The 27,939-nt window shown below is 39.9% G+C and overlaps 1 protein-coding gene across 4 annotated transcripts in view; it reads left to right on the top strand.

The window, feature by feature from the left end:
* The window catches only part of vps13b (vacuolar protein sorting 13 homolog B), a 333,331-nt gene that overhangs the window by 229,102 nt on the left and 76,290 nt on the right, over nucleotides 1-27,939 (top strand). For all 4 annotated transcript variants that reach the window (XM_016670633.1, XM_007550475.2, XM_016670636.1 and 1 more), the window contains exons 35-39: nucleotides 6,627-6,968; nucleotides 7,052-7,466; nucleotides 8,471-8,608; nucleotides 15,899-16,288; nucleotides 26,973-27,175. In XM_016670633.1, the coding sequence (XP_016526119.1) occupies nucleotides 6,627-6,968; nucleotides 7,052-7,466; nucleotides 8,471-8,608; nucleotides 15,899-16,288; nucleotides 26,973-27,175 (1,488 nt within the window). The remainder of the gene's footprint in view (nucleotides 1-6,626; nucleotides 6,969-7,051; nucleotides 7,467-8,470; nucleotides 8,609-15,898; nucleotides 16,289-26,972; nucleotides 27,176-27,939) is intronic.

Genomic DNA, 27,939 nt, shown 5'->3' with positions numbered 1-27,939 from the left:
CTATCTTGCAAACAATTTTTAAAAGTGAAATTAAACTTGCTTTGTCAGTAATTGGGAAACTCCTAAGACAAGAGTTTTAAAAGTTTAGTAGCATGTCTCGATTAAAAACAGCATTTCAAGAGCTGAGGAATTCCTTAGGTCTTGGATAAAGATACAACTAATACCAGATAATATTTTTTTGGGTTGGAAGTTAGGTTGATTAAGAATTAATATGAGGCAGTTTTTCTCTGCTGCGTTTTCTGAAAAATAAAAGCCTAAAGAGGCGTTTTTTCATACGCTGACGCATCTCCTGTTTCTGTTATACCTGGCCGTCATCGTAATGTAATTATTTAGGCATAGAAAACATTCGCTGAGCTGGCTGGAGATGTTAGGGATTTAATTTGAGATAAATGTGTTTTCCTATTACATGTAAAGTTTAATAATCCATTTATCACACCGTCATTCTGCCAATTTCTCCATCAAGCTTTCAAAGTTGAGGTTTTTCTCTCCCTTTTTTGTTTATCTTGTGTCTTGGTTGTTATTAATGATGATTAATAACAATCAGGTTGGCTTCTTCAGTTTATTAGACTGAAGGAGCCAACTTCCTCAGTCATTTTTAAGCACTTCTCGCAGCATTTCCCTGTATTGTTGGTTTTCAGTAACAGTTATGGTGTTAATCTAGGACCGGTCTTCTGGGATTTTTAAACACTCCCTCAATACTGCTGCGCTGCAAGTTGCTTTGACAGTCGGCATTATTGATATGCTGCCGTTCCTTCATGTCCTCACACTCACCCTAACCTTAGCTATTAGATGTGATTGGGGGACTCTAGTTTAGGGTTTTGGTTTATATTGGTGGTTCTGTCGAGGATGACTGAAGCAATAAGTCTCCCATTTAGTTGTAAGGGAGGTGGCTGTCAAACCTTTTAAATCATTCTCGATTGCCAAAGATAAGGAGTGGGGCGCAGTGGGTTTGGCGAGCGTCTCTGAGGGCCTAGAGTCAGTCGCTAGGAAGGCCTTGGTCTTAAACTCAAATATTTGAGTGCAGCACTACAGCCTGCTGAGCGTCAGCATTCTGCAAACAGCTCCATTCTGCTAAGCAGAGACAATCTGCATTCTATTTGTGAAAAAATTATTTGTAAGTAAACTAATTTTGTGCATAGGCAAGGAGGGGGTGTGGGGGGGTTGAACTTCAATCAATTATAAAACAGAGGCTTTTGCTGCCACATTTCCCAGAGCCAGGCCTTTGTTGAGCAGCATACTGTAGTTTCCCACATGGACTACATTAACTCTCTCTTTTCACATTGTTTTTTTTTCCATTCTTCAGCTTTTATCATTCTGTATCTTTGTTTGTAAGCCAGAATATTTAAAAGCCATAAAGCAACTGAATGCTGCACAACATCATCACAGTATTGATGTTTTCTTGTCTGTTCATCTTTTGCTTTGTTTATTCACAAAGGCTTCCATGAGCTTCTGTCAAGTTCCTTTCTTTAAACCGGCCATCTCTGCACTTTTACAAACTTACCTCGTGCTTTAGGAATGTTGACAAGCGACTTTGGTACATGAGATCAGAGAGAAAAGTAATGCTCCTTCAAAGCGGACAAAATATGAATTTGTTTTCATTTGAATCTTCTGCCTACAGATAATTAGGCAAATTGACAAATAGATCCTAGTGAGTGAACAAATAGTATGAGAAACATGGTCTTTTCCTCATGCTATTAAACCTTAGAAGAGTAAACCCACCAATCAATGTCAGAGGGGGCTTGTTAAAATGACCCCACTTGGCTTTGAACTCCAGAGTACGCTGGTTAAAGTATTGCTGACTGTTACAGTGAAGCTCTCTGTATTCATTTTCAGGCTCCAGGGTTGTGACCTTCCACTGCATCTTTGTTGTGGTTCAGTTGAAGTGCATAGCAGGTTGCCTTTGTAGCTGAAACAAAGTTCAGTGTATGAGCTGCCTGTCTTTGATGGCCTTGTATGCTTTCTGTCTGCTGTAATGGTACATGAAGCAGTGACTTCATATTATAAATGTCTTCCCCCTTCTGTTTTCCACAAGAAAACGAGAGAAATCTTTGTGGAGTTTGGTTGAGTATTGTTATTAATTTTCTTTTTAAATGAGATATTGCTGCTTTGTGGCTTTCTTGTTTGAATACAAAAGCACAGGGGGCTGCTTTCAACTTTATAGTTCAGCTAAACAAAAGTGGTTAGCACAGCAGGGGCTTAACCTGTAAACTTTGATGTATTCAAGAGACAGATGTTAATTTTCCATCTCAGCATCCTGCAAGCAAGTAGCTTGACTGAATGGTACGTCAAAAAGATTTAGTAATGACTTCCTATAATTTTCAATGGCAATTCTACTGGAGCTACATGGGAACATTCTTAACTACTGGTCTACAAGACATTCATGAGAACTAGTTCAGATTTTAAAGCCATGGCCTGTTGATACCAGTTCACTTTAATAACTAGAATGAACAGAATTATCATTTGTCATTATCGGTTAATGCACCCTCATATATTCACATTTCTTTTTCAAATCTGAAAAAGTTTGGTACTAAATGACCAAAACTGCAAAGTTTAAAATGATACAGGAGCAAAATGAGCATTAATTCATCTGGCTGTCTCTATTAGTATCTCAAATAAAATGGAGGCCTTCATAGAAAATATTGGGGGGGGGGGATTAATAACAGTTTCTTGCAGCTTTGGTGCTTTGTACTTTGTTTCCACTCTAACATTGTCATTTTTTATTATATCATGTCAGTCAGATAAATAAAACTGGGCTGATATTAACAACTGATTTTTGTCCATCTTGTTGGAGTTTATCAGTGATGGTGATGCAGCGCAGGATTTGGGGGAGTTTAACTGGAGCAGAGAAGCAGTTATGAAGAGTGGACATTTATTTCAAGATTTAAAATGGGTAGTGAAATATTTTCAATATCAGTCAATATCGGTTAGCGGCCATAGCAGCAATATTAATGTCTTATATCGATATTGGCCCAGATTTTCACAATGGAGCATCTCTAGTAGTTAATTTGTGTCTTCCTGCTACAGTCACGATTTCCACACTAAAGAATGTTGCTGTCTGTGTGAACTGTTGGCCACATGGGTGCCATTAAAGCCTGTAGATTCTAGACTCTAACAGGTAAAAAATAGTGCACAAAAATCCGTGTAGGACGGCGAAGTCCTAGCGTAAAAATTTGCGTGATAGGTGGACGGAGCCTGGTGCTGCAAAGTTGGAGACCTTGTCCTGTTAGGCGACGGGGCCTGGATAATACCCGTGTTAAATGGACGGCGGAGTCCGGCAACGACAGGCGCTTAAATTCTGTAACAAAAGTATGGTTTTATCTTGTTTTTTTCTTTTTTCTTTTTCCAAAATCTCTTTCTCTTTCTGTTTATTCAATGTCACATGCTGTTTTTATTTTGTTTTTAATTATGTAAAGCACCTTGAAATGCCTTGCTGCTGAAATGTGCTATACAAATAAAATTTGATTGATTGATTGATTGATTTAAAGATTGGAAAAACTTTGGAGTTTTGAGTTTACGAACTGTTACAATGTCTCTGTACAGCTCTTTCATATTCTTTGACCACTCTGAAAATCTCTTTAAATCACAGTGTCAGCATTCTCATATGTTAAGTGTGAAAAGGTTTCTGTAATCCTACTTGAAAACATCCAGTTCTGCCATTTAATGCTGTATTATTGCATCAGTTCTCTACCAAAATTAGTCCTGTTGTCACCTGTAAATAATATTCCATCAACCTTTTCCTTTGGCATAAGTTCATTTCTGTGTGTATCTGTGACTTGTTTCAGACCACAGTGAGAATATCTGGCTGTTGAAGCTGTTATTAGGACGAGAGTTATAGTCTCCTTTCTCAATCGAGTGTGTTCATTTTGTTATTTTCTTGTGACCATCATTGCTTCCTTGCCGTGCCAAAATATCCAAATTTCCGTGTTCCCTGATCTTTGAACCCAAATTGCAACCCTTTTTTTAAATATTCTTCTGGAAACAATCAATCACATATGTGGTTTTTCAAACGTAAAAGTCATGTTGTCATATTTGACTGTCCTGCCAACACTGTAAACGGCTGGCATTTGGATGATGTGACATTTGCTTCCGAGTATTAGCCATCTTCCATTCAAGCTGTTCTCAGTTACACTGACAGAAATGGGGTCAGAAGTCATACAGATGCACTCTGATGTGATTGGCACTCGGGAGACTCGTGGTTTCACACTTTGGGGATTATCCTCCATTTTCCAGAAAGTCCTGCCTAGAGACTCTGAGGGAATGATCTCATGATTGGCTTAGGTTTTTTTTTTTTTTTGTGTGTGTGTGTGTGTCAGTATGTTTGGGTCAGGAGGGGTCATAGCAATGATCAACTAGGTCCAGAGAAAGATTGCATTGGGTTCTGGAAATAGTGTTTCAGTACAGCTATTATACAACACTGTAAGTAATAGTTCAGCTGGGATCCGGCCCATGGATTCGGCCAATGTTTGCATTCTAAATTTATTGCCTTCTTTAAATGAATAAATTGGCATAGGGTTGATGTTATAGAGCTTTACAGTACCTTTTTTTTGTAAGACTGAGTAACATAAAAAGCAAGGTATGTGCTTCTAAGTGTTTGGCCAAGTTTAGAATAAATCCTATGAAGGTATGTGATTGGACTACTTGCTTGTGTGGACTTATACTAGCTGAACACGGCGTGCTGTGGCATATTTTCTCATTGTCTCTGTGCTCCTGTTTGTGTTCCCCTGAAGCCCTCTTTCTACTTTCAAGCTAAATTTAGACCAAGAATTTGCTTAGGGGGCAATTTCTTGGTGGTGGTGGTTATAAAAAAGATGGGGTATTTGTTCTAATTGTAAATGCATGTGAGCAGCCTGAGCTTGGGAAAACTACACAGAAACTTCCAGACCATCTTGCCTTTTCAGCTGACTTCTGCTCTTTTTTCCCCCCGATGCTGTGCGGCTTATTTGTCCTTTCTGACGCGAGATGTTTTCTTAGAGTGGATGTTTTGCCTTCGCCGAATGTCTTCTCAACTACTTCCTTACCTCAATGCAATGTTTCACTCACCTAACAAAGCACACATGGCGAAAGGTCCAGGCCTTTTTCTGCCTGCCTTTCCCCCTCCCCATAGCTTGGAAAATCTTACATTTGTGCAGAAAAGAAGTGCACACATCCTGTCCTGATTATGGCAAGCGAAAGGAGATGGATCTGGCATGGCCAGTCCTATGTAAGTCTGACACATGAGCGTGGTTGAGCAGAGCAGACATCCAGGCAGGCATGCTGCTGCGTTTTATATTGCTCTTGTTCTTAGCCTTTGATGACACTGTTTTGAATAGGAAATATCTAATAAGTCAAGTATTCTGTCTAATGTGCTGCCAGTTGGTTTAGTATTTGCCTGGAGGTCTTGAAACACTATCTCCGCCACAGCAATAATATACATTTAAAATTCTCATTGAGTGGGAAGGAAGGAGGGAGGGAGTGATATGCAGAAAAAGAAGGGCCAGCTGAGAATATATGCTGTAATAGTAACCATATGCAGGATGGAGGAGTAGATGAGGGTGGAATAGAACGGGACACACCTTTGGTCTGTGTTCTATAATTTGCAATTTATCAAAATCGCACTTCAAAGACAGCAGTAGTTAATTGAAAGTGACGTAGGATCCATTATTGTGATTAAGGGAGCATGGGGATTGGCCTCACAAAGGTTGTGTCAATGTTGAAAATAATGATTAATAGGTTCAAGTTATTTATTTTGTATTTTTCCTTAAAACAATGCAGCTGCAGAGGGGAAGTTTAAATGATTCCCTGGTTCTATAAATCACAATTTTTGTGTATTTTTTGTCATGGTGTCTACAGTTTGTTACAGGTTTCCATTTTAAAAACCCTTTTATTTGTTTCCATAAGATCTATTTTACACATTTCAGTTAATTTGGTAGGCTGCACTGAGTTCAGTCTTTTATTTTCTCTCCTTCCTGTTTCATCATTTCAACTTGAGAGACCTTCATAGTTTTAAGATGACATTCCTTGGTAGCATTTTTTTTGTCGCCCAAAACCCAGAAAGCCCTTCGCTTTTGATTTATATCATCTGTCACTGAAAGCTTTTTATTGCCACAATGGCAGGAACCCTCCTGACAACAGTTAGCTAGAGTCGAGCATAAAATCTGAACTGCTTCAAAGGCAATACCACAGTCACTTCACAAAACAATTTAATATAATGGCAGTGTGCCCCCTTTTTTGAAGACGTTTTGAGTATTGCAAAAAGTACAAAATGATTTTTGACCACAGAAAAAGTCCCAGGGCATGCCTTGAATATGTCTGTGGCTGTACCCTGCACTTCTTCTTTGGTGTTTTGACTGTGGGTATTTGGTATTTGTCTTCATGAACCCACATAAGAAACAAATGTACAAATTCTCAATGTTTCCATAAGCTTTTACACATTTTATCCACACAAGGGTCAGAAGAGGTGTGAGTCTAAACAAACTGACATTGACTGAAAGGAAAGGAGTGCCTGGTTTACACAGCAAGATGCATTACCGTGGAAACTCATATCTACTATAAAGTGTGTGGCGATGCATGCCTCTTCACTACCTTCTGAGATGTCAGTGTCTGCAAAAAAAAAGCCCTGCATCCTAATATTGCCTTTCTTTGTACAGGTAAGGAGACAAGAGCAAAAGGCAGTCCATCCAGATCCTTCAGGCAGTGGGGACTCCTCATCGCGCCACAGTGGGATGGGACAAGACAGCGGCTTTGGCAGTGACAGTGCCCGCATTCGCATCGTCCAAATAGAGCAACAAAGTGGGACCAGCCATCACTGCATTGCGAGGCCCTCTCGCAAGTCCACCATCACTAAGAACCTCACTTTCATCCCTTTTGACATCTTTCTCACTGCCAGTAAACTATCTGTAATGACCTACGCTTGTTCGAGTACCCCAAAAGCTCTCACTACATTGTCTGATACACCAAGCACACCAGAGAAGAAGGAACCTGAGGATAAGGTAAAGAGAAAAGAAGATTAATTAGCTTGTAAACTGTCATAAGCACAGAGTCACAGTATTTAATCTCTCTCTGTGATGTTTAGGTGGGAAAGAGCATCCTTAATCACCCTGAGATCATATCGGACTCCCCACCGGTCTCAGTCTCCCCAATCCCTGATCAGACCCCAGCTGCCCAGGGTTCGCTGGCTGGGCTGACTGCAGATGACATCCTGAACAGCAACACCTCTCAGCCACCTTCACCATTCATAAAAGGAAGCTTGCTCTCACTCGACAGTCTTCCCACTCCAACCCGTTCCTCGGCCCGCCAAGCCCTGGGCATTACCATAGTGAGGCAGCCAGGGAGACGAGGCACAGGGGATCAGGTGTTGGAACCCCTTTTGTACCTACAGCTTATGCAGCCTTCTGTTCTGCTGAGCTGCCACCATCGAAAGCAAAAGATGGAGCTGTCTGTTTTTGATGTGGCGTTGAGAGGAGTACCTTCTGACTACAAGTGCCAAGGTGAGAGAGTTTTCTCACAATCATGTCAAAATGCACCAATTAGAACTTTGCTTTGCAAAGCTTTGACCTACATATTCAGATTTTTTCAAAGAGCTGTTATATTGGAAAACATGATAATTATTTAATGTTAGAACATATTTCAGAACAAAGAATTTGCAGAAATTACATCTTAAACCGGTTGCAGCACCTTGTATTGGGGATTTGTGCAGTTAGCATTAATTATAGTGTCTTTGTGTATTCCCTAGAGAAAGTAAATCTCTAACAAGCTGTGATTCCATTACAAATGTGTGCAAAACTTTGTAGATATTTTGCTAATGTCAAAAAAAAAGAAAAGAAAATTGCACGTTGGCTTCCTCGATAAGTCATTTAAAAACATGTCGCGCCGTCATCCTCCTACCACTTCCTGTCGTCTTATTCATGTTTTCCATCAGTAGTAACATCCGGTTGTTGATCATGGGATGCGAAAAAAAGTGTTTCCATTGCAGTTTTGCGAAATACTCTAATTTTGATGAGCCCAAAAATAATTCCTCCTCCAAACACAAAAAAGTTATCAAAAAATGTATTTCTTCAAAATACATACATACATAGAACTTATTTTCTTAATTCCAATTTGCACGACTATACAGTGAATGGAAATGCAACCATTTGACATTTCCAAAAGATTGGGAGCATTTCCAAATCCAGCATGTTCTCTGTCAGACAGGCTGGAAGCTCAAATCAAAGCAATTTAGTTAAGATAAGTTCAGGTCTTTCTGTTATTTAAGGATCTAGTAGGTAACATTGAATTTGTCTCAACTCAGAAAAAGCACGCATGTTTGAGAATGTTGTAAATTTTACCTTGAATGATTTAGATATAATGATTGGAAAAAAAAGATTGCCTCTTTCAGTATCTGACCTGCCTCTTCCTTGCAAGTTCTAATCAAGCTGAACATGACCTCGGCCTCAAAAAAGACATTTTTTTCCATATCCAAAAGTAATTTTTTGGTCTGTCTCTTGTTGTCCAGATCCAGGAAAAACTCTCCCAGAGACCCTGGACTACAACGTGTGCTGGCTGCAGACAGTGGCTGCAGAGGTTGACAGTAAAACAGGTGTCCCTCCTCCTCTGCTCTGCTTCCAGATCAAAGATTTCCTCAACGGACCAGGTGAGGGTCTCACACATTCTTGCCTTCTGTACATTCCTGCCAATATGCTGCACCAACTTCACACTTCATCCTATTTTAAGAAAAAAGCTGAGAAGCTGTGCAGCAGATGCACATAAACCATACTCTGGTACATCCCATCATCAACACTACAGGCAGTTAAAATAAATAACACTGATTATTTGAAGGCCATGTACCCTACAAACCCACATTTGAAAGAGCCAAAAGCATCGACTTGCCCACAGAACCTTTCAATTCCGATTTAAATGGGATCAAAGATTGATACACCAAGTTCCAGAACCAAAGGCCAACCCAACAGGGATTAGAATGACTCTTGTCGAGAAGCATGACTGTCTGGAAGTTTGTGTATATCAAGTTGTCTAAATAACACTGAGCATTTTTGGTCACAGGAAATCCGGGATGTGCTTTTCACTTTGAACCACAGACTACTAGTTCCTGTGCAACAAATGTGGATGTTTGCATGTGTCAAATACGTCTTCCATATACTTCGACTTGCTATTTTTAGGCTGATATGATATCCATATGAGCAGATTTTAGCAAAGCCCATTGACCTTAGGGTGTGTTTGACATCCTGCCCAAATACAACTGCAGTGAATAAACGTGTGAGTGGGCTTTTGGGGTCTCGGTGAGCGCGCCCTTTTCATCCCTGCGAGGGTTTCTTGGAGAGAGTGCGTAGGCGCAGGTCATCCTTCAGCTTGCTGAGCCCAGGCCAGATGTTGCAAATACTCACACACTGTCACGGTAACTACAGACAACGCTTGACATATAGACTGTCCTTCTTCCACATTCATACAGTCATTGACAGATAGTGAGCGTATTTACAGGGTGAACTCCAGGTGTTACAGATGATGGTTTTAATACAGCATTTGTTTAATAGCTCTTCTGCATGTCTCCTCTCCTTTTGTCAAGTCAGATTCTTAAGCTGTTTCTGTCCACCTGAAATCACACAACATGCATCTCTCAACAGGGCCAAGCGAACATACAGTATGGTCCAAATGTCAGTGCGCCAGATGACATGAGCAGCCAAACTACAAGTCCAACTTTGCCTTAAAGAATAAAGTACATCAGACTTTCTGCAAGTTCTTTAGTTTAGAGAGTCTTAGGAAGATTTTTGTACATCACACACCAGGAGAAGCTGATACAGTTTTGGAAAAATCCCAGCTGAAGTCACTTAGCTAGTAAATCCACCTGTATGTAATTAAATCTCAATACACAGACCCGTTCAGTAACTCAGAATTTTATTGGCAATCCATTTCACTTTCACAAGTGTTTCACTTTATCAGAAAGTGAAACAAACTATATAGATTAATTATACACGGATGGATGTTTGAAAGCCTTCATTTCTGTCAATTATGATCATTTTCTGCTTACATGTAATTAAAAATATGACATTTAAAATTTGAAGATTACATCAGACCAATAAAAAAAACATTGTAATATAGAAATGTAGCCTTAATGGAATGTATGTCTAACACTTGCTTAAAGGTTGTAAATTTTCTAAAAATTCTTTTAATCGGACAAATCTGATTCATTGTAATGCATATTCTAATTTGTTGAACATGACTGCTGTGTGAAGGCCTCAGATTTTTAGAGAACAATAATGAATAAACATCATGAAGACAAGGGAACAGAGCAGACAGGTTGTAGAGAAGTTTAATCCTGGGTTAGGTACAGAGCATCTCCCACAGGCCTTTTCAGTCAGCCTTCCTAAAACAGAAACAGTCACTGTAAAACAGCTGTGAAGTTGTGAAAGGAGAGCATATACCTAAGAAGAAGCAAAATTGTACTTTTCATGTACTTGTCATCAGTGGGGCAGCGACACTGCTCAGAATTGAGGCTGCAGAAGATTTGGGATTGAGGCGAATATTAATCCATAGCTTACAACCTATCATTAAATGACTTAAATCGAAGCACATTTATGTTAAAATGGACCAGTCAAAGGCCAGGCCTAGATTCAGATAAAAGTCCATGTAGAGAATTTAAAAGTCTAGATGTGGAGTGAAAGTGCGCTAGATAGTTCTGCAAAACATTGACTCATTGGTGTCGCATAGAAATGCACACCACACTTTTCAGATTTGTAAATGTGCTAAAGTGTAACTGTGGATCTGTGTCTTTCCTCTTCCACAGTTGTGCACAATTTTGTGGTGTGAGCAAAGGGGTTGAAATACTTCTGCAAACGCACTGCATGTATCAGCAAATACAGAAGTGATAGTTTAGAACACCAGATGAAATCTTCATGTGTAAGATTCCTTGCTCATTTTCTGGATAATGCGTAAAATAAAACACGTGAAAAAAATCTTCCAGGTGTTTGACCTGTCTTAGTGGTATCGTTTAGAAGATAATCAGTCATATTTATTCAGCGAGCACACACACAGACTAACAAGATGGTCCCAAAAGCTTCAGACAGGATCCAGGCTCTCTGTGAGGTTGCCGCAGGTCAAGCTCTGCTGGAAATACCTAAAATTGACCACATATGCTACTGGTTCTCCTTCATCCCCTCAGCCACTTAGTCATGCAAGCACACATCCACATACACATTCTCAACAGTATGTTGTTTAGTCAGATGACTCTCTGGAGGAGATTCTTACCCTCTTCAAGGATGATGGAACAAAGGAAGGACTAGATAAAGCTGTGGAAACCATTAACTCTTTGTTGTTGCTCTTTAAAGAAGCCATTGATTCCCGACTTTCAGGCAGAAGAAAGCTAAGCGCCACGAATCAGGGATCAGTGGTAAAGGGCTTCAGGGGATTGGTTGTTGGAAGAAGCTAATTTAAAGATTTAGGCAACAAATTGAGAGAATAAACGGAAAAGATGTGAAGGACGTTTTTAGGAGGAAAACGTGCCGTCAGCTTTTCCTTCATCTGTCCTCTTCCTTTACAAATGTCCGTGTGTGTTATGTGATGTGTATTTATCATGTTTGGCAGCACTACTTTAATTCGACAATGCTTCACATTTGATTTATTCCAACCAGGCGCAAACAGAGAGCAGACCGCCATGAGGCCACGTCTTAGTGTGTGTTTACAGCAATATGCTCTCAATTTCAGCAGCATTTATTCTGAAGGACCAATCAAAGCGCCCATTCCAAGGATGCTGAGTGGGAAACACTTGTAACATGTGTACTGTAAACTGGATGGTGTTTTAGCTCCGACCGTCACTCAGCAGCCGCTCATCAAACACACACAGGCACACAAAAACACACCCATAAACACAGCTAGTACAAATACACGCAAGACGGGCAGTTACAGAATTTACCACCAAACATGTGCATAATGTTGATTGAGGTAGATTGAGGTAAAATGCTTTCTGAGTATTTTCTTTTCCACCAGAAGCAGGAGTTTAATGATTGATCAGCATAGATGTGCTATGTATTTTGTTTTTGTCATCTTCCTCACCTCGGGCCTTTGGACAGGTCAGCATCTGCTTTTCCATTGACCAAATAGTTTAGCAATTTGACATTTTGAAAATAAATTGGCTTAATTGGAAACATGCCAATAAAAAAACAGTTTTTTTTTTTACAAGTTTTGTCGCAAGGATGAGGTGTTTTTTGGTCTTATCAAAATTGGATTATTTTGTAAAACTCTAATGGAATCACTTTTTTCACATCCCACGGGTCACATGATCGACCAGACGTTGCACGCTGGCGCAGACCACGAAGAAGACAATAACAAGAAGTTGTTGGAGGCTGATGGCAGAGCATGTTTTTTCATAACTCATCCAGTGAATAAACGTATCCACCTGTGATTTTAATTGTGTTTCTTAGTCAATGGGAACACCACAATTGCTAAGGAGTGTTTATATGACATTAGCAGAATATGAACAATATGGACTAGCTGTGTGCCCACATTTGGACACACAGCTAGTGTGTGAGTCCTGGAGGTAACATGGAGGTTACCTGGAGGTAACCACTCCCCCCTAGGAGGCCAAAGATCAGCCATCTCTCTATGAAGATGGAGCAGCTGATAGATTAGCTAGAACAAATTGGAGCCATCACTCTGGTGTGTCTCTGCTTCCCATCAAGTAGTTCATGATAGTCCTGTCAGTTACTGTATGTGCAAGCATTTGCCCCTCCATACCATCCAGAACTTCTTTAATGTGAGTCAGATGGCATCTGAGTTGTGTGTCATTGGCCTTATGGGCTACGACGCTTTCTTTTAACTGTGGGATTCAGCACATACCTCTCCAAATATTATTCCCCATTGCCAAACACAGACATGCACCTATGCCCTCCACATATGGGCCCCAGTGTTATTGGACACATTGCGACTTGTTTCAGACTCAGGTTTTCTGCTGTCAAAGGAGTGAGCGTAAAAGAACACACAGATAACCCGACTCCAGACTCACAGTGGGGACTTTTGGAGATGACCCTGCCAAAAAGACACAGGGACCTGGTTTACAGTCATATATTCAACCTCCCCAAACACACACACGCACACAAGCTTTTTTGCAGAGGCTTATGCTTGTGTGTTTATGTTTCTGTCAGACCCTGAAGTTCTACTTTCTTCAGCAGTAATAGATGCTGACAACTGAGAAGGGCCAGTGTATGATTCCCTGCAGCCTGTTCAAATTAAAGGGTTGTCTTTAAAGATATGTGAACACCAACACATCTTTCTACCTTCGGTCTGTGTTTCTCTGTTCATAGTCTCTAGCCTGAAATATTGGTTTATGTTATAATGGAAATCAGTGTAAGGCACTTCTTACTGCTACTAAAGTTCTTACCTCTTAGTGGTGGCAAAAGTAAAGATGTGCAGAGATATATATGTGGGTTCTTTCAGTTTACAGAATATAAACATCATTCCAACTTGAATCATCTTCTATGAATTTTAATTTGGCAACTTTACCTTTAATGCTCCAGTAACTTTCTTTTGGTTTGTTTCTGTTTTTACTGGACAGTGACATCACATGGGGAGATATAATGTTTGTGTGTGTTTCAAAAACTTGTCAAAAGGGATGGTAGTACTGAAAAAGAGACATAGTGTGTGTCTGTTTAATATGGTGTGGAAATAATTTCTGATATTGCTTATCTTCATCAACAGCTTCCTTCTCAACTTACTATGTAAAGACAATGGATACTTTCATCAGAGGGGTATTACAGCTTTCACTACATTGATCCCTTTGATAAAAAAAACAACTCTTTTTTTCTAATGCAAATGACAGAGAGATGGTAAAAGAGAAAAAGGAAAGGAAAAGAGGTGGGGAAAATAGTTGAAAGGGGAAGAGGAGAGATGAGAATAGAAGAGAAATTTAAAAAGAATACAAGAAAATGCCCGAGTCTGTTTCTATACCTGCAGATAAAGAGAAAAAAAAAGCGAGAACCGAGAAACCAGACAAACAACTTTCAGGTTTGCTCTGTTATGGTAGTTCAATAGAATGGTATCGGTGTCCAGTCACCTAATTGTCATATGTGGATGAAGTCATTCTCTTGGCTTTCCTAATGAACAAGTCTTCAATAATTTGTAATAAAACAAGATTAAGTATAAAGTTAATCAAAATGTATTTAAAAAATATATAGAATGGTGCAGTCGCTCTGCTCTGACAGGTGAATTTCAGATGGGTCAAACAGGCTATAAATCACTTACCATCACCCTTAAGCTGCCTTTGGTTGGGGCAATTGGGTGTTTTTTGTTTTTCTTTTTAAGGTGGGGCAGAAATGAACTTGGGGAAGGAGGGCAACCAATAATCAGAAGCAGGCCTGAATGTATCGTGAGTCAAGGCTGCTCTGGCCCTGACTGGGTGATCAGAGACATATTTATGTGGTTAGAGGGGGTTGATTAGGTGGCTGCTCAAGGAAAAGTAAGAGATTAAAAAAAACTGTGGAATAGAAAAGAACCAGAATATGAAAAAAGACATAAAAGCAGGACAGAGGAGGAGAGGAAGGAGAGCAGAGGAACCTAAAAAGCTGCACATAACGAGTTAATTTCACCGCTGGAAATGTTTTGGTTCAATTTATATAAATGGAGCCACTTCACAACAAATGTCATCTCAAGGCACTTTACAAAAAACAAAACCATTTCTATATTATTTCTAGTAAAACTGGTCATGTACAGGACTTTGCACTGCAGATTCCACCAAATATGAATTCACTCGCTTTTGGCAGCCATCCTTCCGCCACTTCCACTGAAATAAATTAGACAGATTTCAGTTTTTCTTCTCTTTTCATGTGCGTAAGTAAAGTGCATGCGTGCGTGTGTGTGTGTGTGTGTGTGTACGGCACTTTTGGCTGTGCTCCAGTGTGCACCTTCCCTGAGTTGGAGTCGGACAGAAGGTTTAAACCCCTTAAAACTATTTAAACGCCGGTTCCTTTGACGAGACCAACAAAAACAGCTGCACTTGCTTTCGTCCACTTCCCCTCTCCCATCATCATAACCAAGTGGAAAAACGCGCTAATGGAAGCGGTGTAAAGCGGCATCGGGTTAATTCCTGCGCCTCAGTCAAGTGTGTTTGAGGGTGAAGTGAAGGATAGGGCAGCGTCTGATTTACGTAGAAGGCACAAAGAAGATATTTTCTCCTGCCGTTCGGCTCTGCCATGTTAGTATGTTGCAGTGAGGCAGCCAGGAACTCTGTGTGTGTACGTGCTGGCCTCAGCTCAGCATGCCAACTCGTTGCATGCGGACTTTGTGATCGGAGAAGAGAAGAGCTCAAAGTTTGTTTTACAAGACTTCCCATGGGTTAGATAGCTTTAGATCTGTTCAGAGAGACACTCATGAAGCCTTCCTTGTCTTAAAACCCCCAGATGGATTGTGACCAGTTTATTGTGGGTTTTCCAAATTTGAAAAGAGGGTTGTAAACAGCAAGGCCCCCCGCCAACAGTGGATTTATGCTATTTCTGCTCCTACTTTTACAAACTTTAAAGGGAACTGCTTTTACACTAAAAAAAAAAAAAGTCAAATGGCTTATCATTGGATTGTTTGCAAGTCATTTGAAACTTCAATAGTCTCATGGTCTATTTCAGGAGATGGTTAGATGTGGTAAAAAAAAAATCCCTTTTTTTCCCCAAATTAAAAGACGGCACAAAGAGATTTGTTTATTACTGAGAGAACATCTTTTTATTACCTTCCCAAAAGCTTTGCTCTCTGTGCTTCCTGGTGGAATAGGGTTAGCAGCACATCATGAACACAAATCAGGATGAGAACAAATAGGCTTCTCTGAAAATGGCCTGATCAGAAGCTGTCCTTGAAAAAAAAAAGTTTATTTGCAATGCTGTTTCAATTTAATTTTGTTTTTACAGGATTTCCTTTTCTCTAAGCCTGCTTTGTTTTTTCTGTTTCTTTTCAGCGGAGCTAAACGTGGAGCTGTGTCGTCCCCTGAAAATCAGTCCCACTCTGATTAAAATGGAGCAGGCCAAAGCCTACCTGCAGAAGGTCCTCCCAAACTACACATGGGAAAGCTCCAGCAAAACACCGTCTGCCTTCTCCACTCCTCACTCATCTCCAAAAAAGTCAGCACAGCGAGCCTTTCCCCCCCGATTAGACCCGCACCATGAAGCATCATCCCTGGGTAGAGCTAGCCCGGCCATGGCTCTGACCTTCCACAAAATCTCACTGCACACAGCACAAATAGTCGTAGTCATGGAGACAGAGGCCTGTCCAATGAAGCCTAGCATTACAGTATCTGTGTCGGCTATGACATCGTGTCTCACGATGAAGTCGGGGCCTCGGATAGACGGTAAGTAAAAAACATGTTTTATCTCTTTTTCAGTCAAAGCAACAAGCCTAAAGTAACTCCTGGTTTTTTCTTTGGAACTGCGTAACTCAGTGCTGTCCAAAGTGTTGTTTGTGCACGTTTGAGAAATCCTTTAGTCTCCCACAGCAGCCATTAAGCCGTGGGAGTCCTTCAAGGCAAAACACCTGGGTGGACCTAGCCCCGCCTTCAGGGATGAAGCTCCTCCTCTAGCTGCAATTTCTAAGCTTCTGCTTCACAGAGTAGCCCCCCCCTGCACTTCCTCACTCAGCTCCTTCAAACTAGCCAGCAGAAACTAGCAAACACCTGGTGGAACTGTGCATCTGCTGAGTTCATTGTAGGAGCTACTTCTCAGTGAAACACTGGTAAAAAATATTAAGGGTTAATAGAGCAGCCATGTTGTGATGACTTCCTGAAGGCAAGAGAACAAGTGTTTCTTAAGAAGACAGAGGCCCAATTTCAAGGCGTTAAAATTGCGAAGTCAAATTTCTTTTAAGTCATATTTGATGTATATAGCATTTTTATAACAACTTGGGTAACTAGATGCTTGAATGTGACATATGTAATTAGTCAACAAACCAGCCAGTCCTGAAATTTGCCTAAACGCATCAAATATATCGAAGGAAAGTTCTTGTTTTGTTGTTCAGATTAGACTGAAAACATTTTCCAAACCAACAAAAAAAGAAAGCAACCTGTACACCTTTGTTTTATGAAGGACTGTTTTCAGGATCTATAAGAAATTGTTCTTTTCTACTTTGTTCCCTGGAACTATTGCAAGTTTAAAATTAAATGAAAGATCTACTGTAAAATTATTTTTGCATTTTTAATTGGGGAAAACACTCTGGCTCTTTGAGTGTTTTCAGCTTGGTGATCTTGACCAGCGGTGCAATAAGTTTGGACACCCCTGATCTAACCACTTTGGTGTAATCTGTTTTATTCTGTCTGAATAAACTGCTTCAGTAATATTCTTGAAACGGGGAGCACTGGAAAACAACCTCACCTCATACATCAGAGTCAATCATTTCTGAGTAGTGCGCTCGGTAATGCATTAAACTAAGCCTATGCATGTACCATTTTAGTGTTGTGTCACTCATCTAGTAAGCAGATTAAGGTTCTGAGCCAACAGGACTCCTTCCAGGCCCTTAAAGCATCTTCCCTCACACAGGGTTTGATAGCACACAGCTGTAAACAGCCTCTCAAGCAACAAGCCATTAGTTTCTAATACGTCTGTCTGCATTTAGTTGAGAGTTGTCTCTTGTGAATCTTTGTTAATCAGCTGAGTAGCATGAGTTCAAATTTTCCTCTTGTTATTTTTGTTTTCTAAAGAATGTTTGATGTGTAATCCTGCTGGGAAGATTCGACGTTCTGTCCTTGACTCACGCTGAAAAAGATCAGGAAACAATCTCCAGTAATACTTTCAGTATTTTCTGGAATATTCATGTTTTTTTTTTGTTGTTTTTTTTTAAACATGTTCTTTGCAAAGCCATCCTCAGCCAAAAACAAGGTTTGTCTGTAAACTGTAACGTGAGATATTTGTGTTAGTGTTGGATCTCAGGTTGTTGTGGGACTGTGTGGATTTGATTACATTGGTGTGGGGTGTGTTAGGATCTCAGAGAGAGCTTTCCGTGCATTAATGTCGGCGTGTGTGAGAGGAAGATGTTTGTTTTGTGTTGGGATGAACCTCTGGCTTCATCAGCTCTGCTATCCAGAAGGCATCACCGTGTTTCCATTATGACAATCAGAACTTAATGCTAACGTAAATGAAAAAGCATCCAGTTTCTCAGTCGCCGCTGGGTGTGAGGCAGCTTGCTGCAGCAAATCACCAGGGATTTCTCATTTCTTGGCATGTCTTTCAAATTGAACAGTACGTAGAAATAGAAGCATAAAAGGAGAAATACCGAGCCGACATGCTACATGTAGTAGATAACAAGAAACAGTCTGCCTCATCATTTTTGTAAGAAGATGCTTTATACCTCAGTGCTGCTGAGCAAAACATCTCTGTTTTTTTTTTTCCTCGGGGTTCAAGGACAGAGCTGGAGCAGGGCCCTTTTAAGAGCCTGCATCTGTTTTACAGATGTTGTTAATATAGGGTTACTCCAGATAAAATGATTGTCAAAAATGTTAATTAAAACCTCAAACAATTTGCAGTTTGTTTACTCAAATCTGCATAACTGCACAGTGACACAATAGCCGGTGCTGCTGCGCCGCTCTGATTTCCACCAGCCTCTCAGCTGTCATCTGTTTTTAAAATGGTGATGGTAAAAAAAAAGAGAAAAGAAAATACAGTTGAGTTTGAATTGTTTTTATTCCGAGCAGTGAAAAGCATTATAGACACTACTCTGCTGACATGAAAGCGGCATGAAATCATCTCCTCTGATATAAATTTAATCGGTTTACGGCTTTTGCTCTCTTTTGCGCCAGTAGTACTTTTCAAAGTGCTTTGATTTGTGGAGAGTGGAGACAGAATGAACTATATTTTTATGAATATTGTTTGTTTCCATCACTGGAATATAAAAGGAGTCACTTCTGCTAAAGATTTTCCACATTACCCAGTAACCATGTTTATTACCATCTCCAGCATCATTCCCCTGGCTCTCATTTAACATCCTGGTTATTGTTGCAGCTAAAAAGAAAGATTAAGTGACTTTCTTGTGATCCAACATTATACCTAAAGGACATTCTATCACAGACTGGGCTTCTGGATAGTATGTCTAACTTACCCAGAAGCCACATAAAGTCCCTTACAAACTAGGGTTCAGACTAAACAATTATCTTTTCTTAGAGCACTCTATTCACCTTGAGCTATGTAGATTGAACCACATCAAGATTGAGGGGTGACTGGCCTCATATCGTTTTGTGTTTTCCATCTTTGTATCTAAAATGAAACGGGTTGTCGGCAGTGTCAGTGTATCCGTTGTAGTAGCCACAGACCAGAAATGCAAATAGTTTCTATTCCCTTTCACATTTTGTCACTTTACAAGCTCAAAACTTTTTTATTTGAAGTGTGCATAATAAACCAAGCAGAAGGGAAACTATTCTTTAAAAAACATTTTTTACAAGTAAAAATCTAAAAATGTTTGACATTCATTTCCATACCAACCCCATTTACTCTGATAGCCCGTAATTAGATACATTACAACGGAGTGCCTTCAGAAGTCACCTAATTGGTAAATATAGTTTAGCTGTAATATCAGTATAAATCTGTTGTGTGTGGAGGTTTGGTAGAGAACACCCAAATCATGGAGAAAGCTCTTTTGTACTGTAAATTAGGGTTTCATTACAAAAAACATTACAATTAGTGGTTGAACTGAGTTAATTGCAGGGCCTGTAACTAATAGATTAACACGTATCAACAAAATAATCAACACTCTGAAATCAAAAATCCTTTTTGCAGCTAAATTATTGAATAAATAGATATAAGAGCTCATTAACAAAGACATTTTCTTTAAGTCTGTTTTTAAGTCAATCAACTATCCAATTTGTGCAAAGTGCTGCTATATTCATTCAACTTTCTAGTGTTTCAAAAATTCCTGATTATTCATGGAACTACTTTGAAACCTATTAATACAAAGGTTCTGGCTTGCAATGGAAAAAAGAGAAGAAAAAACTAGAGTAGTTGCATTAAAATCTATGTAATTAACTAATTGAAACAAGTGAGTTAAAGTCCCAGCCGTAGTACAAATTAATTTCTAAGACACTGTAGATATCTGATAAATATATAGCTTAGTTCCCCTGAGGGCTTCAACAAATAATGGCTCCAGATTTACTGGCATCGAAGAAGACAAACTGTCTCCAATTACACAGCCTGATCTCTGGTGACAATAGATGTATCTGCTGACTTTTAGCCTCAACTGCACCAACTCCATCACTCACCACTCATTCTACTCCATTCCTAAAAAAAAAAAGAAAAGAAAAGAAAAAAGGATACCTGGGTTTTTCTTTCCAGAGATAAAGGTCAGGATTCTGTTCACTAAGGTTGAGCCTTTGAGCTGGCGTAATAAGTCAGCTGGAAGTACCCCCCTGAGAGAGGCTGTACATGAGATGTTGGACAGAAGAGTGGAATACCACTACTGCTTCTGCTGATGTTTCTCTGCTGGTCTTTAATGGCAAACTAAGACTAATGGGCCAGATATTGAACAGGTATCAGGGTCATGTTTTTGTTTAAAACCAAACAAAAAAAAAGACAAAGAAAAGGAAGTGATGCAACAATAATTCAAAGGGTGTTTTATAAGTAGTTGGTGAAAATAAAAGGCTTAATGAACGAATTGGATGACGAGAAAGGTTGACTGAAAATAGAATAGATGGGCTACTGAGGGACATAACTCAGGATAAGAAAAAGCTGGAGGGCAGAAAAGAGAGAGGGCTGGATGAACGACAACATGAGATTTGCAGTAATGCAGGATGGACATTGTAACAGAATACTGTTCAATGTGATCAGTACACAGAGTCTCTCCATTTCTGTCGTTCCAATCACCCCATTCCAACCTGGCTTCATCAGCACACCCCCCACCCCCTCGCCTCCCGTGAAACATCTGGGGCTCCGTACCTGGGCTAGCAGCCCTTCAGCCAGGGGACAAGATGGAGAGAGCGGGGATTAGGTTGACAGTGAGGTGTGTTACCAGATCCTGTGTTAATGAAAAGCAAGTGGAAGCCCTGCATTCCTAGCTCCATCCGTGGCTCACTGCTCCCTAAGGTAGGGGGGCATTTATAGTTCAACAGAAGAGAGGAGGAGGGTGGGCAAAAGAGGGAGAACAAATGTCCATGAAACGGGACCCTCCCTAATCTCTCAGCTCTCTTTCTTACCGTGCCCCTGACTTCCTTTAAAACACACACATACACACACACTGCTGTTGGTGCATGGTATTGGGGAAACGCACATGTGCAAAACTTTTTCCTTAGTTCTTTGCTTCTGTGGATCCCCTGTTGGTCGTTTTAAATCTTGTTTTTGTGAATCGACACAAAAGACACTTAATATGTACGTTGTCCTTTTTTTTTTGTTTAAATTTTTTATTTTTTATTTTTTTTCCCAAACCACTTTTTGAAATTATGATCATATGATTGCTTTGCTGAAAGGAACATTCTCTCGGCCTTTAGTTGATGTATTGGTTCTAATCATCTGGGGAAGATAAATCATCAGAGGGCGACTACTTGTTCTCAATGCACCATTGCACATCAATAAGCCAGTTTGATCCACACAATAAAGCTCACTGTATATTTTCTCTCTTATTGGAGCATTGGTCTGATGCTTGGTTTGAATTTCACCATGCAGTCCTAACTACACCTATATGCTCAGATGTGTTGAGTTGCTGCCATTTGATTGGCTAATTTGTTGATTAAGCAGTTGAACAATGAAGTGTGTGTTGCAGCTGGAGACGTGAGTTTAGATTAGGTTCACAGAGCTTTATGTTTATGCATTTGGCAGAGGCTTTTATCCAAAGCTACTTACAAATGAGGATGTGACAGTGCTCTGTATGACGGTGTTTTATAACACTTATGACCATAATGTTGTTCCAAGCCTTTATTGGATATTAAATCTGACTATTTATTTTCGCCAAGATTATTTAATTTAGTAATAATGACTTGCTTTACTTATATCCAGCCTAACATTTAGGACTCCCATTTTTTTCATAAGAATAAATTGTTGAATTTGTACTAATACAAAAGCTATAACTACTTAACTACAGTCCAGTTTAGCCATAAGTTTTATTCTTTATTTTAACTAAACAGATAACCGACTAATGACGCCATTCTAAACAAACACTGACAGGTGATCAAACATGCAGCCTAGCTATTAAATCAAATAAGCATGTCTACATAAAAACATCAATTAATTATCTCTTTGCCTTTCATCTTTCATTCTCTAGGAAACTCTTGTTTACACCTTGTTCTGTATTACACAGTCAGATCTGAACTGAACAGACATATTTCTTGTTAGGTGCAGTATAAAAAAACAACCATAGAAAATGCCAGAGATAAAAAAAAGGCTTTTTTGATATTTACTCAGTGTCATCATGCTTGAACTGTGGATACGTCTTGTATCCAGCTATCATTGTTTTATCATTTGTGATAAACAAAGGGGAACAAATAGATAAACCCTAGAATGTAGTTTATCTTGTGCAGAATGAAATTCTAACATTCTGGTCTTAGATTCAGACTTAAAAACTCATATCTGTTATCTATCTCATGCGTGGCTTATGTCATGAAACCCATATGTTGCTCATCACCAATCATCAGCTCTGTATTTGTAATTGGCTGGATGACACACGGCTTCCTGCGCTGTGCCATTTTGGCTGACAGTGTCCTCTTCAACAAAACCAGTTTCCTCTAGTGTCCTATAGTGGTCTTGTGGTGAGTGAATAGCGTATTTCTGTGGTGAATGACAGTATATTACTGCCATTACTCTTAGCATCCCAGAAGGTCTTGAGGGGCCTCTGCTAGTTATGTAATGACTCCTTTAGGTTTCTACTAATTGATACCAGTACACGGTGGGGCGTAAATCAGCCAGCCAGTGGTCAGATAACGGCTGCCAGGGAGAAACCGACACGGTAAATCAGTCTCCGATCCTATCTCATCTTACCCGGGTGTTTGCCATAGATGGATTTCACTTTAGGATGATTTCCATCCACCCTTTTTCCCACCACCCAGAAGGTTTCTCCTCTGTTTTATTCACGACATCAGCTTGCAGGGGATATGTGCATGTACACTTGATTACCGACAAGTTATTGCATTAGTCGCGCAGGTGTAGTTTTTATGAATTTAAAATATATGCATAGGTTTCCCAAAGAAGTAGCGGAAAATCCTACTGAGTTTCACAATATCAGATGTCTTCGTAATGCAACACATATTTTATATAGGAGACAGGCCTTGACTGCAGCCAGACAGGGAAGTCTACTCAGTCTGAGTACATGCAGTGGATGGAATAAGTCCTGCCAAAGAAGAAGATGGATCTATGAACTATGTAGTAAGGTGAAATGGAAAACTAAAAATGAGGAAGTAACTTAATCCCTGCTTCTTGCCTATAAGGTATTCAACCAGCTTCTGATTACAACCCGCTTGTACTTCCTACCCTAATGTCTCAGAGGGGAAGATGCTTTAAAATATTGTTGGACTTCATTTTTCTTCCTCTCTTTAGCAACATGATTTTCCCCTCAAATTTATTTCTTACCTTTGATTTTTCTTTTGTCTATGCAGTGTGTTAGCTGTAGTTTGTAAAGTTTTTTGGGGTTTTTTCAAAACATTTCATTGCAAGGCGTAGCCATGTTTAGATTTTACGGGATACACCAACTTCATCTTAAAGACCAAAACATTCATATTAAAGTGAAGGTCAACTGGGGAGTCTTGATATGCATTCACACCGACTCTGTTTAGTCCACTTTAATCTAACTCTGGTTCATTTCTATAGAAGGTCCAGTTGGTTTGGGGAGGTGTGAATGTGCACCAAAAACTCTTTTGTTCTTCGTTCAGTCTTGGTTCAGTCTGTTATAGTGAGCTCAGAATGCACATGCGAATGCCAAGTGGATTGGATACCACACAAAAAGCCAGAGGCAAACTGTAGAGTAGGGCATTCTGGGTAACTATGACCAAAACATAGGCGTGAGTGCAGAGCTAGTGGGAGAAATAGCTTGTGGTCCTTTTATCGACAATAAAAGAGAGATTCTACAACCTCTAAAATCTAACACCAATCAATTTTTGTTGGCATTTTGTGAAAGAGGAAGTTACACTCAGTGTCTTCAGTTTTTCGTATTGTGGTTCTTGGTGTAGCGCCACCACAGGCATGGAGATAAACAGGTTGTTCAAAGAGTTTGGTGAGTTTGACACAGTGCAGTGTGAAAATAAATTACACCAACTGAAAATGTAACACATGTTGCAATTTTGATGCCCAGTCGAATCGAGTCTACGGGACTGTCAGGAGTGAAAACAGCCTTAGATTTCTATTAGTGTGAGTTAACCTATGTACACGGTGGCTCATGTCAGATGAACTTGCAACCTGTACATATGCTTCATACTGCCAAACCCTGCTAGTTAAATTGAGAAAATAATATATACAGTAACAAAACCAAAGATGGCACCTTCTCTCTAATAGTTCAGCGATTTGTCAGTCGGTTTTTGTTGTATATCTTTACATTCACTCAACACCTTCAAACTCTAGCAGTAATGTCCTTTGGCTGTCACATCTTTGAGGGCAAAACTAGGGTGGCAGCTTGATCATAGAGAGGAAAAACAGATACAGGGAGGATGGAGAAACTTGCCTCGGACTGTTATTTGACTTGGACGGGAGAATAAAGCCAGTAAGAAAGGGATTCCCCCCATTAAAACCACTCCCAGCTTCGTTGATTATGGAGCATGCTGGCTGCTGCTGCTGCTGGCTTTCGCACCAGGATGCTGCGGTCAACTGAGCTGTAAATGACGCACAGTGAGACAGGAGAAGCTGTTTTGCTGCTCATTCCCTGTGCGAGGGAGAATGTACGCATGTGAATATGTGTTTCCACTTGTTCACCTGGGTGTGAAGTCCGTTTGTTTTTACATCTGCATGTACAGTACGCAGCCATTTGGATGTAGTTTTCTGTGTTTGTGTGCCGATGTACGCCTTCACTTAACCTAAACTTGCTCGTATATACATTTGTTAGAGAGTCTCGATTAAACGGGCCCATTTGGGAGTTCCCTTGGGCTGTCTAATAAATCCTGCCCATGAAAATAAGCCCAATGTCCAAAGTCCAATAAGTAATCCAACAACTCTGCCTGTGCTGTATCACCAGGAGTTATTAACAGGTAAACCGCCAGCTTGTATCAACAGTGTTTTTCCTGAGAGAGATGAGTCATCCCAGTGTAATATTTCCCCCAGATTGTTTTATACAAGCAAGGCCCTCTTTGACTGCATCACTCCTGTTGTGTTAGTGCACTCTCATGTTTAATAAGATGTTCTGAGTCAATCCACCAAGCCTGGAAAGATCAGAGTATTCCTGTGTGTCATTTCATCATGTCATCCATCACTGCTTTCTCGAACCCTTTAGTTTTGACTCTCACACTCTTTCCCATCATCTTCGTCTGTATCTGTTGATCTTGTCATTTATCACCTCCTTCCCCAGCTCCTCCATATTCCCTTCCATTCTCTCTCAAGCCCTATTTATCCTCCTCTTACCCCAAGTGAACCCCAAGCCCAGCGAAGCCACTCGTTACTGAAAGCAGTGAGGTTTATCCATGTCATGTATATATCAGTGTAAGAAGCAACCTTTCTCCAGAGGTCAGCTCATTCGGGTTTTACAGATGTTTTTCTACTCGATGGCCAATTTGTGGCCAATCTACAATCTCCGATTCCTGGGAGTTCTGATATGCAGACTCTAGTGTTGGATAGATCAGATTTTTCTATATGAACTTCAAAATACAATAAAGTACTACTTTTCAACATTCTGGACTTGAAAATCAGCTCAATATTTATGGGAAAATAAAAAAAGGATTTTTCAAAAATGTTACAGAGCTGTGTTGCCAAGGTATCTGAACAAATTAAATCCAACTTAAAAAGAACAGCATGTCATTTCTGCACATCTCAAAATGGAATGTACAAAATCCTTCAAAATAAATGGCTGTATTCATTTTAATATCTGGAAAGAAAAAAAGCATATAACTGATTTTTTTTTACAGATATATTTGTTAAATATTTATTTATTTGTTGTGACTATACAGAAGCAGGTGTTGAGACAGCAGTTGGTGCTATATGTCTCTCCACGCAAGATTTTACTATGATTTCAGGTGGTGTTGATTAGCATGATCATTAGCTAATCAGATTATGCTAAGCTAATCAGTAGTTAGTATTACTATAATGAGCACTCTGTGTCCATTCTCTGATAAGTAAATAGACTCTTATATTAGCCATGAGACTTCCAAAGAATGACCATCTCTAATTTTTGAAAGAATAAAACAGAGTAACTTAGTGGTAATACATACAGCTTCAGGTTTCTTTTTTTTTCCTTTTTTTTGTTTTGTTTTTTTTTACCAAGTCTCACTTCCTGTATTCAGTAGCTGACATATCTCCATAGAAAATAGGTTTCTTTCAAGAAGCTCCTTAATCTTTTGAGCTTTCATGTCATTTAAAAAAAACCTCACTGATGATGAAAATAGTGAATACTGAATCTTCCTCCCCCAGAAAATATTTCCACGCCGAAGAGTGTTATCAGAGAGTTGAGTTTCTCTGGAATCAACATATTCTTGACAAAGGCTTCTCTGTTTAGGACATTTTATTGAACTCTAACATCTTTGTCAGTCAGCTGAATTATATTGTCTGGAGAACAAACTTCAACCATGTTAATGCATTAATAAAAATGACAGAAAAACCTTTAAACTCACTTTCTGTGGCCTTCTGATTTGTCCTGATTGAGTGGATGTGTTGTTGTTTACTGGATCAGCGTCTTTATGCTGTTTCCAAGGCCAGCGCTTTATTCAGGAAAGTGACATTTCTCATCCAGTGGTGCCACATTGAATATATGAAGCAAATTACCCAGCCTGGTGATCGTAATTGCGCTACTTTTCTAGCACTGAGCCAGCGCTGTAAGCTGTAAAAACAAAGATAATTCCTCGTATAACTTTGCACATTTACTAACTGACTTTGTTTGTTTTTGTGCGTGCGTTGCCAAAAATGAGCAGATTTCGTTAAATCTTTGTGTTGCATTTTTAGACCCAGTTGAGTCTGCGTCGGTGCTGTTGACGGTGAAAGATGCGCTGGTGAAAACGGGACTGCGGGACCGGGGCCACGTGTTCCTGGGGCCGTTTTCCTGCAGCAGCTCCCTGGAAGCTCGATGGTGCCGGCACAGCGGCAGCCCTGGACCAGAGCCCGGCCCCCCTAAGCTGCTTCTGGACCTGAAGGGAGGTCTGCTGCAGGTTTGTGCGCCTATGACATCAGTTCATCTCTCTAAATCATGAGATTTATTTCCCCGCTCAGCTTCAGCTCATTGGGGTTAGGGTTAGATACGTGCCTCTGCACCTGGTAGAAAGTGAGAATGAGTGAGAGTCACTCCATGTTTCTGTGAGGATATTGTAGCTGGAACTGTCTTCGTTCCGAAAGATACATTTTATATCAATTTTGCAATCTGACAACACTTAAAATCTGCAGTTATATTTCATTTTTGCAGACGATTCTGTCTTCTCAGGGCTGAAATGGGGACTTCTTTAGCTTTGAGTCATATCTTCTGGTTAAGTAGTGGAATATTGTAAATCTATTTATAGTCTGAGGTGATCGTCCGCCTTTTTTTTTCTTCTTTTTTACTTGTGAGAAGTTACATAATGCAAACTGAAAAGTCCCTTTTCTATGTGACTAACAGTTCACATTTTTCTCTAAATAATATTCCACATTACTTCTACAGGGGGAACACCCTTACTCATGTTCAGGTTTCCTTAATGCTTTTATTGCATATCCATTAACAGGGAAATCACTTCCAAGTCAACACTTAATATGTAATCATACATTTCCCTCTCCAAATATTACAGTTTGTGGTGTTTTGATCAATTGCTGCATCGAAACCACCGGAATTCCTTCCGATTTTTTCCCCCCCTGTTTTAGGGCTCCGTCTCCAAAAACCTGGGGGGAAAAAAATCCCCAAATTTTCCTGTTTTTAGAGTTTAGTTACAACCCACTCTCGCAAGTT

Source organism: Poecilia formosa, unplaced genomic scaffold (assembly GCF_000485575.1).
Source record: "Poecilia formosa unplaced genomic scaffold, Poecilia_formosa-5.1.2 Scaffold36, whole genome shotgun sequence".
NCBI lineage: Eukaryota > Metazoa > Chordata > Actinopteri > Cyprinodontiformes > Poeciliidae > Poecilia > Poecilia formosa.
The sequence above is the reverse complement of the archived record's forward strand: the minus strand, read 5'-3'. Positions and strand labels throughout refer to the sequence as shown.